Source organism: Homalodisca vitripennis, chromosome 4 (genome assembly GCF_021130785.1).
Source record: "Homalodisca vitripennis isolate AUS2020 chromosome 4, UT_GWSS_2.1, whole genome shotgun sequence".
In the NCBI taxonomy this organism is placed as follows: domain Eukaryota; kingdom Metazoa; phylum Arthropoda; class Insecta; order Hemiptera; family Cicadellidae; genus Homalodisca; species Homalodisca vitripennis.
The window spans coordinates 129344328-129363566 of NC_060210.1; the positions used below are offsets into that span (position 1 = coordinate 129344328).

The following is a 19239-nucleotide window of genomic DNA, read 5'->3' on the forward strand; positions in this document are numbered from 1 at the left end:
CTACCCCTACTGACCAAATTTTGCTTACTGTGGGACAACAATTGCATTCAACCAAGAAAGAAGATCAGATTCTCAATAGCTCAAGAGAATTGAATAGTGAGCAACAAAGTTTTGCTGAGAAACCTATTAATAATCCTCTGTTAGAAGTAGAACAAGGAACCCTGTACACAAATTAATCAATACTTTTGGCTTCTGTTCTCAAACTCTACACTCCTCTTAATAAAGTTTACCGAGAATATTAGAAAAGGTCATAATATACCTACTTTTTTTTTAAATCTTGTAAAAATTGTCCTCAACGTTAAATAAACAAAGTCTTTTTAAATAAGCAAAAAACATGTGATTAGTAGACCAAATATAACCTGTCACATGACTTGTAAAATTCATGAAATTTGTATGGACAGTAGTAGCTTAGTTTAATTTCAATAAATATTGATCCACAAAAGTTGGGTTCGCGTCCTGGCTGCGCAAATACTTTTTGTGAATTTTTATTGAAATTAATTATGTAACTGTAATTAGGAACTGTAATAAGGAAGTTCTACTTATACAAACTTAAATAATTCCGTTTAATTTAGAAATATGGAAATTTGAACAGTATTAAGTGCCACCGATGTTAGGGCTTTGATCACAGGTCAGGAAACTGGATGTCTGGAGTGGAGAAAGCTATGTGAGACGTGCCTGTCCAAAGTCCAGTGTGGAGAGTAGTTGCCGACACAGCTAGGCGGTGTTGCCGCTACAGATGCTGGAGAGCCTAGAGGACATTGACAGCGACCAAGCGGAGATCCGGTGATGGATGATGGGCACAAGTCCACGAACCACGAAAGAAGACGACTTCATCCTGGTGAAGAGCGAAACGTAGCAGCTCCGAGAATAACACTCCACAGCTCACGGGTCTATGCATACTCCAAGACAGTGTGTAGACTGGCTGGCTGCTAGCGAAAAATCTCTCCAATCAACGATAGTCACAGTGACCCCGCAATGGAACCAGCCCGAGATGTTGCTGCTCTCATGGTTAAGATCGTCACACACCTGACCGCACTCATCCGACTGATCCCTGAAGCACTTCCAACGCTTTCCACACGGAAGCATTAAGCAGTATCGACCGAAGAGGGATAACGCTACCACCAACCGGGGAGTCATTGTGCACTCGCCTTCACGCATTCCTTCCAGCTTATAGGCTTCCTGAACCGGTGTTATCTGTTACAAAATTAAACTTGCTATTAACTGGGCTTTAAACGTATACACTTCACACATGATTTAGAATTCATGCCAGCCAATTTTTCATACAAGGAGAAAACTCCTGTAAGCTGGTAACTAAACATTGAATGTAAATATTTAGAATTCACAATATTTTTCACGATTCATGCGTTTAGACAGATTTTTCGTCAGAGAGAAATAGTACCATTGACTATGTAATGTCTGAAAGTACATTACTACCACGTTAAACTATTTTAGTTTATCAGTAAAATTTTGACTTCAAATTTAAAACCTTGTTTCAAAACGGAAAAAAAAAACAGTGAATATTCACAATTATAAAAAATAATTATAATAAATAAAACTTTTAACCACATAATTTAATACGTATTACAAACTAACGTCACTTATAAAATTATTATGAACAAACACTGTTTGAGTGTTGATCCTTTGAACAAATTCTTTGGTACCATCCATCACAAGTACAAAACATTCAACACCTTCACTGCTGGTCAGTAAGGTGGGTCAACGTGTTAGTAATAAAAATTTATATTAACTGTTATTTTATTTGATGCTTATTAAACAGTACGTGATTTCAATGCTTTTACAAAATTAGATCCAATAGTAGACCCAGGGGATGTGCCAAGAATTGTTAAGATGACATTTAATTAAATTCATTACTGTAACCACAAAATATAATGTACTAAACTAAGGGTAAATTCGTTATAATTATTTAAATTCTTTCCTTTACTCATAGAGATAATGATAAACTAAAGATATCCTTCCCCCAGAAAATTAGTACTGAATCCGCCCTTGGTTAGAATAGAAATCTATCTAGAGTCTAGCAATAGACAGGCCATTTAATACTATGTATAATGCCAGGTAACTTGCGAGCCTTATACAATCGGAAACAAGGTGGGTGAGTGGAGTAAGGTGCAAGATCTATTTTTTCTCTTGTAGGGAGTACTTTCTCTTAGAGAGGGAATTTTTGAAAAATTTAAGAAGTAGGCTAGTGAAAACAGTTTCCAGTAGTCTTGAATCAAGAAGCAATAGGTTAAACGTGGAGGTTTTTTCTAAATGATTCCTGAAGTCATCAATCTATTGAATTTTAGCATAAGAAATAACAGTAACTATTATGAAAATTATTCTTCTTCCCTTATGTGTCTATTTGTCTAATGAGTCTGAGCTCTATAACCAGATTACATGTACAAGATGTTAAAAAAAATTAATTTTTTATGTCTGTGCACACCCTTGGATGAAAAACACAATTTCATTCATGACATCTGTCCAAGGCCATGGTACGCCCAGATTTAAAATACTTGAGATGTAACAAACTGATAGAATGGAATATCAAATGACCAGACATAATGGAAGTAATGCAAGTCTTAGCAACATATAATCTAACAAAGTAACTTTATCACATGTGTAGGTGATTTGCTTAAAAATATCATATGACTGTACTCAAGTTTGTTTAAAATCTGTCAGGTTCTCAACAATAGAGCAACTAACACAACAAATAACTGGCAATAAAACAATAACAAATATCAAATAAAACATTGAAGTTTTTACATTTAACAAAAAATTTACAGGTGACCACAGCTATTACAATGCCTTAAGGTAACCCCAAATACAATTCCCTCATCTTGGTAATTGCAACATACAAGAAAGACAACATATGGTAGGAGGTATGTAGCTGTTCTCAATGGCCAAGGCTACGGTTACAGCTACACACCTCCCTCTATAGGCAGCTGTCGACAAATCCCTGTACAAGCTGAACCGAACAAATAATAACCAATATTTTGCAACCCAATATAGTGACTATGCAGTTTTTTGCTATTTAAACTGCACCACAATAGTAGCTTAACAAATAACGCAACTTGCTGACAGAATAGTCTATCGGTTTGTTACTTAGAAAAATCGATAATCTACAATATGCTATAACATTTTACAAAACATTTACTTCTTCAGTCTTTATTGAAAAGGGTTTTGAATTTTGACTTGGGAAACTTACACTCAACTCAATTATAAAAATCTAAATTCAGCAATAATTTGTTTTTAAATAGCATGATTATAACAAAAACACAAATTTTAAAAATCCCACATAAACATGATTTTTTAAATTCAACAAACTTATGATTGAAAACTACAGTGGCATAATTTTTATAGCCTGTATAAATATATTATTTGAAACCAATCAATTTCTCAAGTAATACAATAAGTGTGCTCTCCCTTTCCAGTTTGTGTTGCAAATGTTAGAAAAGGATAGTCTCTCCCTCCCCTAAAGTATGGTTAAAGATACAGTAAGTAAGTTATTTTAGTCTGTCTCACGAAAGTTACAACAATCTTACATGGAAAATGTACACAGTAATAAAATGTACGAGAGAGAAATATATGTCTAAGTAGATTTTTCTTACCTATGTTGTTGTAAGTAGTACAGTACTTCTTGATCATTTTCAGATCCAATATGGTCTCTGTTCGTTAAAACAGTTCTTCTTCCAAAATCTAAATTAGGACCATCCAAATCACTGTGCAAGTTGTTACAAGACAATATGTTTTCTAGCTGAGAATCTTCATACTCATAATTAGTGCCTGATGGAGATCCATTGGTAGACCTTATTGGTACACTGACTTTAGGAAAATTTGTAATGTCGATGAGTTCATTTAATGATATCTCTGGTTGTAATCTTCGAGCTCCTACATTTAAAGAAATTGAAGATCCTTCTGCTTCCGTTGATTGAATGTGCGGTGCATGAGTAATAGCTTCTTCTTGGAATGAACTGGTTGGTGTATTTGGTTGTTTTTGAATGTATACATATTTTGGAACATGTGATACTTGAGTGGGAATGTTTTCATTAAAGTTTTCAACGATGGTACATTTTATATTCTCATTGCTTGTACTATTTATTGGTTGTAAGTATACATTCTTACCATCAATCCTTACGTTATATTTTTGGGAAGAAAGAAGTGTTTTTGAACTCTGCGTCTTCACTACATTTGTTGTGACTTGCGTATTGTTGTGATCCAGTTTCAAAGTAATACTTGAATTATTCTTTTTTGTGCATGAACTTTTGACATCAGTCTTCTTAACATTTTGGGAATTTGTAGTGACTTGTTTAGAATCCATCTTGGTTTGTGAACTGGTTTCCAGATTCTTCACAACAATTTTTTGTGTTTTTTTAAGCAGGCTGTTTGAATTTTGAGTAATTTTTGAACAACTGCTCATCCTTGTGTTAAAGTTTGGCGAATTATTGGAGCCCTGGTAATTCGTTGCATTTTTTAACGATTTTATCATTTTCTGGTTGAACAATGAATGCTGCCCATTAGTTATCTGATACTTATCAGATAACCAGTGCGCAGCATTCACTGTAGATACGTTCATACTTGTAGATGTCAAATCGTTTCTTGAATTAATTTGATGAGCTGATGATGTGTTTTTTAAGATAGATTCGGTAATATTTGAACTGGAAGTTAGTTGACATACTGAAAAATGTTCTGGTTCTGATGTGTTGTCTTCTAAATTAGTTAAAATGTCAGATAATTCTGATTTTTGTATACACATCTCTAGTAAATCAGTTTTTTTGTTTTTGTTTTTTCTAATAGATTGGGGTACAACATTTTGTGAATTTTTAACATTTTGTGATTTTTGTTTTAGGATTTCATGTTTTATGATAGGTTTAGTTATTAATTTTCTGTTTCTATAATCAATTTTTGGAAGAGGTATACTATTCTTCGGCAACCCTTGCTGATTCAACAAAATACTTTGAATGTCACTACTATTCACTTGACCCTTAACAAGAGTTACAGGTGTAACTTTCTTGTCACAGTTTTGTACTTGTTGGACGGCATTTTGAGTTGTAGATTTATTCCCTAACATCATGTTATTGGCGGATTGAATAGTAGGTCCATTCTGTATTCTGGTGGGTGACCTGGCTACAAGTAGAGCATTTTGCAGTTGAGTTCTGTTAATCACTCCATTAGGATTTGAGATCACTGGCCTTGACTGTTGAATAAAAGATGTTGGAAGAGTAATTTGATTAACCCCATTTGGCATACGAACAAGCCTTATTTGTTTCATACCTGGCCTTAAGGTAAAATTCCGAGGATTATTTATCGGTTTAAATCTTAGACCGGGAACAGGTTTCTTCGCCTCAGAAGTGTTTGTCGTGGTTGAAGGTTGAGAATTTGGGAGATTTATAGTCAGTTGCTGACCACTTTGGGGAATAGATGGCATGACATTGGCTATGCTAGTAGGTTGTATTGTTGATTGTTGAATAAGAAATGTTGGAATCGTAACTTGTTTGCTTTCGTTATTTAAGTTTTGTTTGAGAATACTATTTTTATTCATGTTTGATTTCAATAAGCTTGTTGAACCAGAAACATTATTTTGCAGGTCGCCACGATTCTGTAGACAAGAAATAACAGATGATTTTGTACTAGTTTTAAATTTTCTTTTTTTCACAGCATTGGTTTTTAAGGACTCCAATAATGAAGCTCCTCCTTTTGGCATGTTTGGAAGCCTCAAATTGTCATCGTATTTTAACTTTTTACTACATTGAACAATTTCATGAATATTTTTATCATCTACAGATTCAGGTTTCTGGCTAGATAGAGGCAAACCTTTCTCTGAAATCACTTTTTCACTGTCTTGATTAGTACGAGCTGTTGATGATGGTACATCTGCAAGGATTTGATTTTCTTCAATATTTTGGGTTTGCGTCGGTAATTCTTCAACAGGAGAGGCATCTCTCTCACTTCCAATAGTGTCTGGTCGTATTAGTTGACTACTGTCTGAATTAGACAACTCCTCTTTAGGGATATCAACAACAATTTCTTCAACAATGTTATCTATAAACTCATGTATTGGTATTTCTTCGATTACCATTGTTGTATCTTTTCTGAAATTTTCTTCAGTGATTATTTTTGTCTGTTCACTCTGTGAATCTGAGTGTGAACAACTTGGCTGAGACAAATTCCTCAAGTCAGTCATCTTGAAATTCCTTTCACTCTCATTTGGATGATTATCAAATGACTGATATGGGTTAAGGGAAGCAAACCCAGTGTCAAGGAAATTTGCGTCATTTTTTGATAGTGTACAATCTTCAATACATGTGGATTGTGCATTTAAAGGGTAAAATCCTGAGTTAATAAAATTGGTTTCATCTGAACAAGGTACATCTGCAAATTTAAATTCTGAATCAATTAAATTTGTATCATTGGTATGTAAAGTGTTTAAGTTTGGAAACTCTGAATCAAAAAAGTCGGGAAGAAGTAATTCTTCAGGAATTTTGCAAACATTATCCCCTTGAATCTCTGGTGGTGTATGGTGATTTGAAGTAACATGGTTAGTGCTTACATCACTACTCATGCATATGTTATCTTCAATTTTGATACTACAATTATGTAGTGTTGATGTACCTAAATTTTCCAATTTTAATCCAGTGTTACTCCCTTCAAATACAACCGGTTCTTCTTTGATTGTTTCTTTTAGTACCAAGTCTTCAAGTATTTCACTAAAATCTATATCTGAACTAAAATTTACAGCATCGTTACTGTTATTAGATGTGAAGTCAGTAACTTTAATCAAGTCAAGTTCATGATCAGTACTTTCATCGAGAAAACCTTTTTCAAAAGCATTTTTGTCAAAATCAAATGGTAGAGATAATTTTGACAAATCTACGTGAAAATTTGGGCAGCTATTGGGGCCGATAACATTTTTGACAATGTCTGATAGACTAGAAACTTCATAGTTAGTTATTCGACGACTTGAGTGTTCCATTCCAAAGTTGACTGACGACATCTCTGGTGTTTCCAAATTTCTTGAAACATAGGTGTGTGGATCCGTCTCACAATCCATAGGAAGTGAAGTGATCATGTCAGGGATGAAATCAGTACCGCTAAAATTTTCATTAATCGAGGAAGAATCTTGATCGTCAAACACAGATAAATTTGAGGCATCACATGCGCATCGGCTGTTCTCAACTGGTAAACCTGATTCTTGACATTTAAAACATATCAAGTCTGTTGAGAAATCTGGTACGTTTTCCTTCATCAAGTCACTTGCTTGGTCTAAAATCAGGCGTGAAGTAACGGAATGACTAGGCCCTGCCTCACCATTCGGATAGAGCCAGAGATCTAAATATGTCTCTGAACCTGAAAAAACACAACCGTGAAAGCTTGATTACAATTCTTGATTACAATTCGTTCCTTTTATTATTTATATGACACAATTAATCGCATGTTCCAATAAACACTGTCCAAACAAGTGATAAAATCTGTATATAAAGAGATTTACTGTAGTGAGATAACTTACTTCTGGTATGGTGCCCGCTTATGCTTCCATTCAGATTAATATTATGAATGATATCAGCTGGCTTGTTTAGGTTGTTCTTAAAACTCAGTTCAACTCTTAGAGGGAATTCCCCCCATCCTCTGCGGTTAAGAGTAAACGGTGGATATCTGGAACAATCATGTTTTGATTATTTTTACTAGTTACTAATAAACAAGTAGTAAAAACACAACTTACAAGCTTCAATTACAGATTAGATTTACTGTTGACACTTACGGGGCTGTCACGATATTGTGAGGTTTATAAGTAGGATGAAGATAAAAGCACACGCTAGCCACTTGCTGTTCGATCTCCAATGAGCCAGGAGCTGACCTTACATAGACAATCCACTTATGGGTCGCTCCATCTTCACCAACTGTGTCCAGTCTTTGTGCTAAGTTTCCAACCAAAACTCTAAAACAAACAACAGGGAAAATCAACCACTTCAAAGATTTATATTTAAAGAGCAATTCAAATTTAATTAACACTAACAATAAAGACTAAGACATTTCAAATTCAATTGAAATTCAAAACAACTTTATTCATATAATTTGTACAATTGAATTTAAAATTATACATATAAAGAACGGCATCAGTTATATTTTATTTAAAATATTTTTATATTTCCATAAATTCTTCAAATGAATATAAAACATTGTTGGTTAAAAATTTATTAAGGTGGTTTTTGAACAATAAATTATTTTCTATACTGAGTAAGTCTTTTGGAATTTTATTTATAAACTTAATTCCTGCAGAGCTTGGTTGTTTATAATTAAATTCCGAGTGTTTATGTACTGCCAATTGGTTCCTATTTCGAGTAAAATAGTCGTGACTTGACCCTAATCAAGGTAATTTATAAACATTTGATCTGACTTTCATTACTGTTTCAAGAATATACATTCCATAAACAGTTAATATTCCCAATTTAGAAAAATATCTAAATTACTACATTAATTAAAATGATTAAGAATAAAAGACAGAAATATGAATATTTTTTACTTGAAAATTCCCATTTGCAAGTCTATGTATACTGATTCTTTTGAAAGAAATAGAACATTGTAAAGTATTTCCTCCTACCAATTCAAAATGTTAAAATTGATACAGCGGCTTCTCCAAAGTTTCTAGCTGTTCATTTTTCATAACTGGAGAAATACATCTAGCGCATACTTTACAGAAGTTCAAATTTTGTTGTAATATAATATACTCTAGTATGACTTGTTTCCTCACTAACAATTTAACTGATTGTTCCACTGCTATCATCTTGCAGACATTTGCATGTCCAAATGCTTTGTTACAATGTAACATACACAACCGTGGCTACTTCCACTTCACTAGCAATGTTATTGATTGTGAGACACCTATCATATTGTATAGTGAACAAAAACTCATGACTAAAACTTCCATCCCAGAAAAAACAAAGCTATCTAACCAACCCTGAGAACAATTATTTTCAAAATATTTCATTTGGTATTTGTATTTTTTAAACATAGGAATGTTTTTCTGATGATTTGATACATTTCAGAGCTGAATGAAGTATTATCTAAATTACTAACATTGCACTTAAGTTAACAATCCCCCTGGTTAGTATCATAAAAATGTCACCATCGGGCATCATCGGAAGTCTTTCCATCAGCCTTTAAAGTTGTAAAAGTGTATCCTAAGCATAATAGTAACTGCTAAAAGACACTTAGCAACTATAGATTAATTTCATTAATCTCTTCTTTTCCAAAGTAATGGAAAAGATTGTACTAAAGAGACTGATGGACTACCTTGAACAACAAGCCTGCGTTTATAAGTGCCTCTGTTTACAGGTGGTTTAAAAACTATTTGTGAGAACATATCCAATTGGTTGGATCACAATAAAGGAAAAATAGAAAACTCAGAAATAGAAAAATCAGATCCAAATTGTTACCTGTAAGCAGAGGAGTCCCACGTGGACCAATCTTGGACCCTATTCTGTTTATTTTATTTACTAATGACATGCTTCATCCTCTAAATAACTATTCTACTTTAATGTATGCTGACGATACTACTCTTATGCTCACTGGGAACACTCCAGAAGAACTAGCAATTGACTCATATACAGCACTAAATATGGCATACCAGTAGTGCCACTCAAACGACCTAGTAGTTAATTTGATAAGACCAAACAACTACCATTCATTAGAATACAAGATGAAATTGCAGCAGCCCTCCCCAGAAGTTGACATGCAACCCAAGGCAAAACTTCTTGGTATGACAATTGACAAAACTCTTTCGTGTACTCAATGTTCACGACCTTTGCATAAAATAAACACCAGCCTCTTCCTCATCAAAAGAATTCACCACCAAATCACTGATTTAAGCATTTCAAAGACAACTTTTTGAAGCATTTCAAAGCAGTTTTTGAGTCTCAGTACAGGTACAGCATTGCTATATGGGGAGGCACTACAGTCACTAACCTACAGAGGCTTCTTCTGATCCAGAAGAAAGTAATAAGAACTCTTTAAGGTCTAGGACCCAGGGTCAGCTGTCGTGAGGGCTTCAAGGATCTTCCCATTTTTACTGTTGTGGTCCTCTACATCCAGTAAGTGATTATGTTTACTAATAGGAATGAATTTCTTAGGAAAACAGATGTACACCAGTACAACATTCAACATGTTGACATCTACATCCTGCCAGCACACCATCTATCACTTTATGGGAGGAAGTTACACCATACCTCTTGCCAACCAAGATAGAGTCAGAAAGGTAAGAACCTAACGTTGGTACATAGCTAGTGACCAGGCCATTCTACAAGCTTGAAGAATATCTACATGGCACACATTACCATATTATACATGAAGACTGCTCAATTTAACATATTATTTACATTTTTAATTTAACATTGAATTTTTGATGCTAATTAACCCTTTTAGTGCCGCGAGTCACGCTCCGTGACTACGGGTATCGGTGCGAAAAATGCCGTCGTCATGGAGCGTGACGATTAGTATTTGATTTATCTTAGTACTCTGATATTGTAATAACTTGCTAATATCGATGCAGACGTCTTCCTAAGATAACCGAGTATTCGGATCGATCGATGTTTGATGTTCAATATTGATCTATTCATTGTATACATAGGCGAATTCGAATTGGTTCTTAGTTTACATTGCGTTGAGTGGCGTTGCATTCTGTTTGTGCTGTGAGTTTGAACCTTAGTTTCGTTTATTTTTATTTCAAAATGGAACGAAATAAAGTTAATTGTGATGACTCTGGTTTATTGAGAGCCCTTTTAGAAGAAGTTGGAAGTGGTGGGGAGTTGGAAACTACAATGAAAACGTCGGTTGCTGAACAAAGTGTAAGGTATGATGGTACGCCTGCACAAAGTAGTATCTTGGTTGAAAATCCCACTCTAGATGTAGATGTAGACGATGATATTGATATGTCACCTAGGCCTACAGCAGGTCCTAGTGGTATTTGCAATATCTTACCAAGAAAGAGGTATAGGCGACCTAACCTAGCTAGGCCTATAGGCTATGATTTGGATGTGTCAGACACTACTGTGGATGACACAGATGAGGACAAGGACTACTGTCCTAGTGACACTGAACCCTCCACTGACCAAAAATTAATGAAATTAGCTTTTTGTAAATAGTGTAAATAGTTTTTTAGTGTAAACAACATTATGTATAATATGCAATTTTCAAGAATCTTGAACTCACTAAAGCTGGATTGACAGTTATACATAAGGTATGTTACAACAATACTTTTATTATTTATAATTATTATTTTATTATTTACAATAATTACTATGGTTACAAAATAGGTGTAGGTAATCAAATAAGCATTTAGTATATACTATTACATTGTTTTTACTGTTTCTTATAGTGGGTACAATGGTTTGCATTACTGTCCTGATTAGACCTTAGATTTGCGTTTGGTACGCGTTGCAAGGTATTTTTGTTTTCCAAAAATTTTTTGTTGCTTGAAAATAATATATCATGTACTGATTTTGTTCAGTTTTAGGTGTACTTTGCAAATGTATTAATTGTTTTAATCAATAAAAATTCTACAGTTATTTTTGGACTCAAAAGTCAAAAAAAATTTTTTTTTAATTTTTAATTTTTTTTTAAGATTATAAATATTTAGACAAGTTTTTTTTACAATAACTAAGAAACACAGTTATGCAACATTTATCACAGAACACAACAAACAAAATTCTATGAGTCTATCACAAAAATGGATTTTTTATAATTTTTTAACCAAACACTTACATTTTTGCTCAGATTGGCCTGGCACTTTACAGCCAGGAAGGCGTTCAAGGTCGCGGCAATAAAAATTCTACAATTATTTTTGGACTCATAAGTCAAAAAAATTTTTTTTTTTAATTTTTAATTTTTTTTTAAGATTATAAATATTTAGACAAGTTTTTTTACAATAACTAACAAACACAGTTATGCAACATTTATCACAGAACACAACAAACAAAATTCTATGAGTCTATCACAAAAAATGGATTTTTTATAATTTTTTAACCAAACACTTACATTTTTGCTCAGATTGGCCTGGCACTTTACAGCCAGGAAGGCGTTCAAGGTCGCGGCACTAAAAGGGTTAACCATCTATGAAAATTGTAATACAAAGATTTAATTAGACTTTAACTTTGACTTCAACTTCACCAATCACATTATAATTGTTTACAGCTCTACGCAGAGCTACATACTTATACTAGGTGAGCTGAGAAATTTTAACCATATGCAGATAAAATGCTATAATTGATTGTGACTTTTACCAATGCGTTAAAAATAATCTACAGAAACGAAATTTCCACTGATTATAAGAACATTTAGCAACTTTCACGAAAATGATCTTATTTACAATTAACTAAAGAGATCGTTAGACGACTACAAAGCAAATATCATCAGAGCACTCAGATTAATAACTGGAACATTTTTGATTCACTACAAATACAAAAACTTGAGGCACTCGCTATAGTTTTTTATAGATATGTAAAGAATAGAGGAGAAATATTATAGAAAATTTAATTTCTTTTCTGGTTGCCTAAAGGTAAATTGTTGAACACAGCTGTGTATTCTGTGTTTAGGTACTAGGCTTGTCCAGAAAGAAGTACTATTTTAATGCAATGTTACCACAGCAAGTTACAATCAGTAATTCACACATGCCCGACACAAACCTTGTTTTTTCAGTTGCATCACCTCCACAGTGATGACATTTCGGTTGTTTAGTCACGTTTTGTGTTTGCTATGGCTGTTTAAAATGTTTTTAAACAGTTGATAAGCCTGCTGGATAAGATTCAATTTGTCATTCGGTTTTCGAAAACCAGGAATGTAAGTAAAGGCAAATTACAAATGTTTATGATAAAAGTGCAATTAATGATTTGTCTTATGTAGTAATTTTTTCATTAACATATTATGACATTTTAAAATACTATCATTAGATATATGCTTTTGTTTTACAATGTAAGTTTTTGACCTTTAGATTAATTTAAAAAAGTTTACCTTGTAAACAAATGTTTTTTTTACATTTATAGTAATAAGAAAAGATAATTATTTTTATTTTACCTTTGCACTTACTTTAAATATGTATTAACAAAAATAAAATCTCTCATTTATCTGTTCATATCTTTAATAATAAAATAATCTATTATTATATTTTACAATCTACTATTCATGCAGGACAGGCATATAAACAACACTTGTAGGGTTGGATTAAAAACATACGTATAAATTAAAATGTTTCCAAAATGGCTTCAAATCTATTGGCCACAATGTGTTATAACAAATGCTGCTATAGTGTTAAAGGACTGTAACTAAAAACTTTTTGAAATATGTTAAATAAACCACACAAACGAATATGTATTGCATAAGTACCTTTTATATACAATAGTGATTGGGAGTTTGCTTCACAGTTATTTTTTGTCTGTGAAAACATCTTTTGTCATTTTATAATCCAAACTAAGTCCCTTATATATTTACTATTGAAAATCATACAGAAAATAAAATCAAATTCACTAACCTCATGTGCATTTTCTTTGTGTTTCCTCTTAAAGTTGAGTTTTCTTGGGGGTTTCCTGGGATTGTAGGTGGGATATAACAAGGCCTAATAACATTCTCGTTGGTGACTGATGTCTCTTCATCTGGCTTGTCTGAATTTTTACTCTTGTGTTTCAGAAACGTTGTCGAGTGTTTTTTCTGGTGCCTTTTCCTCGTCTCCCTCTTCCACTCTGATGCTGTGGACTTCAGGTACTGTTGGGTGGAATCAGTGACAGCAGGTCTCTTGCCAATTAGTTTCTTTACGGCTGGATGTATACTTGGCTGCTCAGTCTCAGAGTTCTGTAAACACATCAACTATTGTATATGTCTCATTACACTTTTAGATTTATTTTATTTTTAGACATGAAAATTACATTAAAGAAGACTGTTTATAAATATGGCTCTATAATCTACAACATACCATCAAAATGGGTTTCAAAAGTTCTAAACAGTTTTAACCCTGAAATAGGACAAATGCTGTAGTGACATTCATTACAAATTGAACATCATGACATTGACAAATTATTCGCTTGTTGTTGTTTAAGAACATTTAACATTAAATTTAGCAACAATATTTAGGTACCATTGAAAGGACAAAAAGTTTTTTTTTCTGCACTAGAATGTTTTTGCTCTTATTTTCTCATCGAAACAAGCTGTTTTAGGTGTGCCCTTATTTTCATTCAGTAAAACACTTATTTCAATGGTTGAATTTGATTTATTACGTGAAGAATGATAAACATAGTTGTTTCATTGGGTAAGTGACTAAATATTATTGTGCCATTGTTTATTTTGTTTTATGTAAATGTTGGTGTTTTGCTGGTAAATGTTTGAAAGCACTGTTTTGAACCGAATCAGATTTGAGACCTGTTGGTGTAAATAGCTCCTTGTTTAATTATTTTTTGGTACAAGCCCTATACAACTATATAATTTTTTAAACTAGATTTTGTGATATCCTTTTGCTATTTTGGAATTATCAGTTTTCCTTTACAATTACGTAAATTAACTTTTAATCCCAAATTTCATCTAATGTGAAAAATGTGTATATCAATGAATTATATTTATTAGTATGTTTTATTATTTTACATATATTACTGAATAAAACAAACAATAATTTTATTATATAAAGGCAGTATTTGAAGTGTAGAGATAATTTAGAATAAGTGCTTGTAAAATGACAAAAAATAGCCTGCCACTAAAGGATTTTTAGCTGCCAACTCCAGGGTTAATTGTTCTAGATGTATTTTCAACCACTGTTATCTTTGTTCACACTTTACCATAACTAGCTCAAAGACAGGTTCATAAATTTAATTACAACGTTCAAGAAATGGTCACAACATTACATACAGTCTCATCAGTAATGGTTATTTGAACTACTTCAACTCCACTCTTTTGATTACCATTACATTTTTACAGCCAACTAAGGCACTATTAGGAAAAACCAGTTTGTTCGAATTGGGGGGGGGGGTTTCCTAATTTTTCAAGTTACTATCAAAAGTTTGTATTTTATATTCTGACTGAGCGTATGTCCAAACTAATTGCAATAAAGAATAAAGATGAAGACATTCTATCATTTTTTTATTTCCTTAATTGCATAGTTCTGAGTTCTCCCTAAATGCATTCAGCAGGGTAACTTTTCGAGGTTTATGAAAATATGAATTCCAACCTAATTTATAAACCAAAATCTGACAAGTCAAGTAATTAAGATAGCATAAAACGAGGCACATATTTATCTAGTATCCAATATGTTTTTACACTAAAAATTGACAGTCTGTTTCAACTGTTAAACATATACTTGATAGCCAACTTGCTGTAATGGAGCTAATCTTGATTTCAGCTCCATAAGAATTATGTACAGCTTTACATGCTGTTATAAACTTGTTTTTAGTTGTAGAATTATGGAACATGTTTAAGTTTCCACAAACTAATGCACATTCGATACCAGTTTTCTTTGAAATTATTAATGGTTTCAATATTCAAATAGTAAAGAACAAAATGTTTGATTTTTTTTATATGAAACATCCAAAAAAAATTAAGCAAATACAATTAGATGCCTATTAATTATATATTTAAAATGATCTATCTCTCGTAACTTTACATTTAAAAATAAGAACTTAAGTGCTTAACATTTAACAATGTTCTTATGGATTTAAAGCCAACGTGCTCTTAACAGGCATAGAATACTGATATTGCAATAAAATAAGAAATTACTCTTCTGTTAACTTGTCTTAAAGATCGCTAATATTTCTCCCATCCCTCAACACCACTAATTTATATTGGAAGTTATTACAAATATATATTGGGCACAGTATAATGTGGTCTTTCATTTATAGAACTCATGCTGGTCTAGACTCCAAAAATAAAATACATACAATAAAAAACAGAAACAAACCTGGCATGGATTTGTATAAAATTTAACAACTGCCTCTTTGCGAAGTCTGTCGAGTTGTTTTTGGCATATTTTTATGTTATCGGAAATTGTTGAAACTGTTACCATCCTCTCGGCCAACTCTCTGTCGATTTCCCGTTCGAAGACCTCGATTATTTTCTCACTTATATGATCCACTTCACATGAAAAAAACAAGGAAAATAATTGTTAAAATTGTTATTGAATTCTTAATGGATACATAGTACTGATTCTAGCATAAATTACACTTTTCATTACAACATATTTCTGGCTTTGGATGTTGGTATGGTATATCTTATAGAATTAATTCATACACACACACACACACACGCACGCACGCACGCACGCGCACACACACACATATGTATATTGTGTTGCAGCTGAGTTCAGCAAGAACAATAATTAAAATAATTAGCGGGATGCTGTGGTAGCCGGTTAAATCAAGTGTAATGCAATTATGAAACCCAATTGTACTAGCTAGAAGCAGGGAAAGAATGAAAAACATTTTAGATTCTAGCCATACTATCTAGGACCCTGAAAATTGGAGAGAAAGTGTACTGTAACAAATTTAGAGCAACAATGTCAGTAACTCCGGAATTTTTCACACTAGTACAAACTGTTGTTCACAGCGATCGGCACTTAAAGTGTTCTATAAAATCTTTAGTTAGTCTCTTGCATTATAATATCATGGAAATGTCCATAAAACCAAAATACTCTATCATGGTCTAAAGGGTTTCTAAGCCTGAAAGCATTTCATGAGTTTTCTCATTTTCTTTAACCCAGGATCTGTCAAACAACTAGTAACTAGTCGTTTTTACAGTTATCAATCTTTTTCAATTTAAAAACAGATTTAAGTAGGACAAATTGTGTATATCAGATTAAGTGGAATGTTCCAGTTTAATTTGACGTTTTGTTCATTGAATAATAATAAGTACACAGTGAAATTATAAAGTTGCAACTCAAAACGTTGGTTAGCAGTTCATGATTACACACTACTTTTTTATTAAGTTATTTTATGTGAATTTCTTTTTTCATAATAATTACCATATATATATATATATATATATATATATATATATATAAAATATAGTACTTGTAATTGGATAAGCTCATTGATATCCAATCTAAAAAGCTACAAAACAAAAAAGCAATAATTCAATTTACATAAAAACTGATGGTAGTACGGAGTGAAACGCAAAGCATTGTAAAAGTATAAAAAGAGGGCTTGGCGGTTTTTTAACTACTGACTTCTTGGGTGCTGGCGGTCATGGGTTAGTTGATAATTTATTTGAAATCCAATTGAATTATAAACATTAGTATATTAAAGGCTATTTACTAGTTAGTCTACACTACTATACTGGGTATGGAAGTAAAAAAGTAAAAGTTAAAATCAAATTAGAAATAACTTTAAAAAGTTCTACTTACTTGTAGTACTGAATATATGCCTTGTTTAGAGGTGACACTAAAGATTTTACACAATAATAATCTTGAAATTAACCTTGAGTTTTTCTCCTCTTCATATTCCCTGACTTGAAGATTTATACATCTAAAAAATAAAATAAACATTTTTTATAACACAACTGCAAAATACTGTAAATAATACACATTGGTTTACTAGGTGCGAGTATACATATTAAAACAAACATGCATATGAAAAAATACACATAAATGACGCGTTTTTTATTATAAACGTACAATAAACCAAACAATTTGGACGCTTCTATATATTTATAGTGTTTTAACTATAAAACATCAGTTTTTTAGTTAAAACAATATATATACATACACATTCACACATAACAGCATAACAGCCACTTTTTCAGGTTTAACTTGTTTTAACTTGACCAGAGGTCTAACTATATGGGTTAAAATAAGTTTCATAACTACTTCTATGCTTTCTTAACAAGTAAATGAAATATTTTATGAATGCTTTTTTCTTAATACTTTGTTACACATGTGCGTCGCAAAGGTGGATTTTTTCAGTACAGTATTTTCGTTTTTTAAGTAAAGAGAGCTACCTGGTTTTCTTATCCTCCATGTCATTGTGTGTTGGAAGTAGTAGTCGGGTGTGAGTAGTTTTCTAATGTATACATTGTTAATTTGTTATTCCCTAGGAGCGTTAACTTCAGGCTGATTTATACCTTCAGTTTAACTGACACAGGAACAGCAAAATATGTTGTCACTTAAATCTGGGCAACCCTATAGATTTTCATGAGCGACTTATCACTAATCTCAAATAACGAGATATTTGTGTACAAGAGTAGATCGATAGGTACAGTCTAATGAGGGGGATGACTCTTGGACCTGGAGAAAAAACTATGAAGAAATTTGACTAGGCTATAGAGGTAAAAAAGCAGTAAAATTAAAAAGCTCAAATTATCCTTAAACGTGTTTCGCAGAATCTTCTCAAAGTTGCACTTATTTCACATAAATAAAGATAGCCTAACCCTGTTTTTTTTTATCCTCCAACCAAAAATCATGAATCCCCTAGATCTATGAAGGATTGAGTAAGGCTCTAAGCAAAAATTGAAATTTTTGTTTGTGCAATTGGCCTTTACGGTAAGTAGGGACCTAAAAGTTCATTTTTGAAATAAAAATATAGGCTACTGTTTAGTTTATTTTATTTTGGAAAATCTCTACTTAAGCCACGTTATCTAAAACAACTTTAAATTTTTTTAAATAGTATACTTCCATTTCCAGAAAGAATGTTTAGGAGGTCACAAACCATATATTGCAAAAAATTATTAAAGGTTTTAATTTTAGGTTATAACTTTATTAAGTTCATCGATCTACGGACAGATAAGAAATGGGATATCTGTGTGGGGAATACCAAGGAGATTTTCATATTTTACCTGTGTTATTTCAGTTCTGTTTGTTACTGCGCAGCTTGTTTGAGCATTATATCGATGTTGTTTTCTGTCATTGATTATATCTGGTTATGTTTTCATTTGCAGATATAGTCATTGATATTCTCCTTTGTGGTTTTAGCGAGTGATGATGTGTTTCTGTGTATTTAATGTAAAAGTTAAGAGTCGTGAATGCCCTTTAAAGTATATTAGGCTACTCACTTATTATTGAGAGGATGGACAGGAAGGACATGTTTTTTTCTTTTACTTCATAATGAAGATTTAAATGTTTTGTGTACTTTTGTAGTAGTGGTTAGTGGCTATTGCCCTGCTACGTAGAATAATATGGTTAAGTGAGTTTGTAATACTTTTGGTTCTCAATTATTGGTCTTCAGCTTTTTAAAACTATATATTTTACTGATCAGAAGTATTTAAAGGGATTTATTTTGTTCCCATGGT

The 19239-nt window shown here is 32.5% G+C and overlaps 1 protein-coding gene across 4 annotated transcripts in view; it reads right to left on the bottom strand.

The window, feature by feature from the left end:
* The window catches only part of LOC124360156, a 37844-nt gene that overhangs the window by 12142 nt on the left and 6463 nt on the right, over window positions 1-19239 (bottom strand). For 3 of the 4 annotated variants that reach the window (XR_006922213.1, XM_046813522.1, XM_046813523.1), the window contains exons 2-7: window positions 17360-17480; window positions 15920-16092; window positions 13514-13830; window positions 7754-7930; window positions 7502-7647; window positions 3606-7341 (exon numbers count right to left, since the gene is read on the bottom strand). Coding sequence is in view for 3 of the 4 variants with exons in the window: in XM_046813522.1 (XP_046669478.1) it covers window positions 3606-7341; window positions 7502-7647; window positions 7754-7930; window positions 13514-13830; window positions 15920-16092; window position 17360 (4550 nt within the window). In the remaining variant the exon portion in view is untranslated. Of the gene's footprint in view, window positions 1-539; window positions 1195-3605; window positions 7342-7501; window positions 7648-7753; window positions 7931-13513; window positions 13831-15919; window positions 16093-17359; window positions 17481-19239 lie in introns of those variants that run through there. The other variant, XM_046813524.1, reaches the window with a different exon arrangement.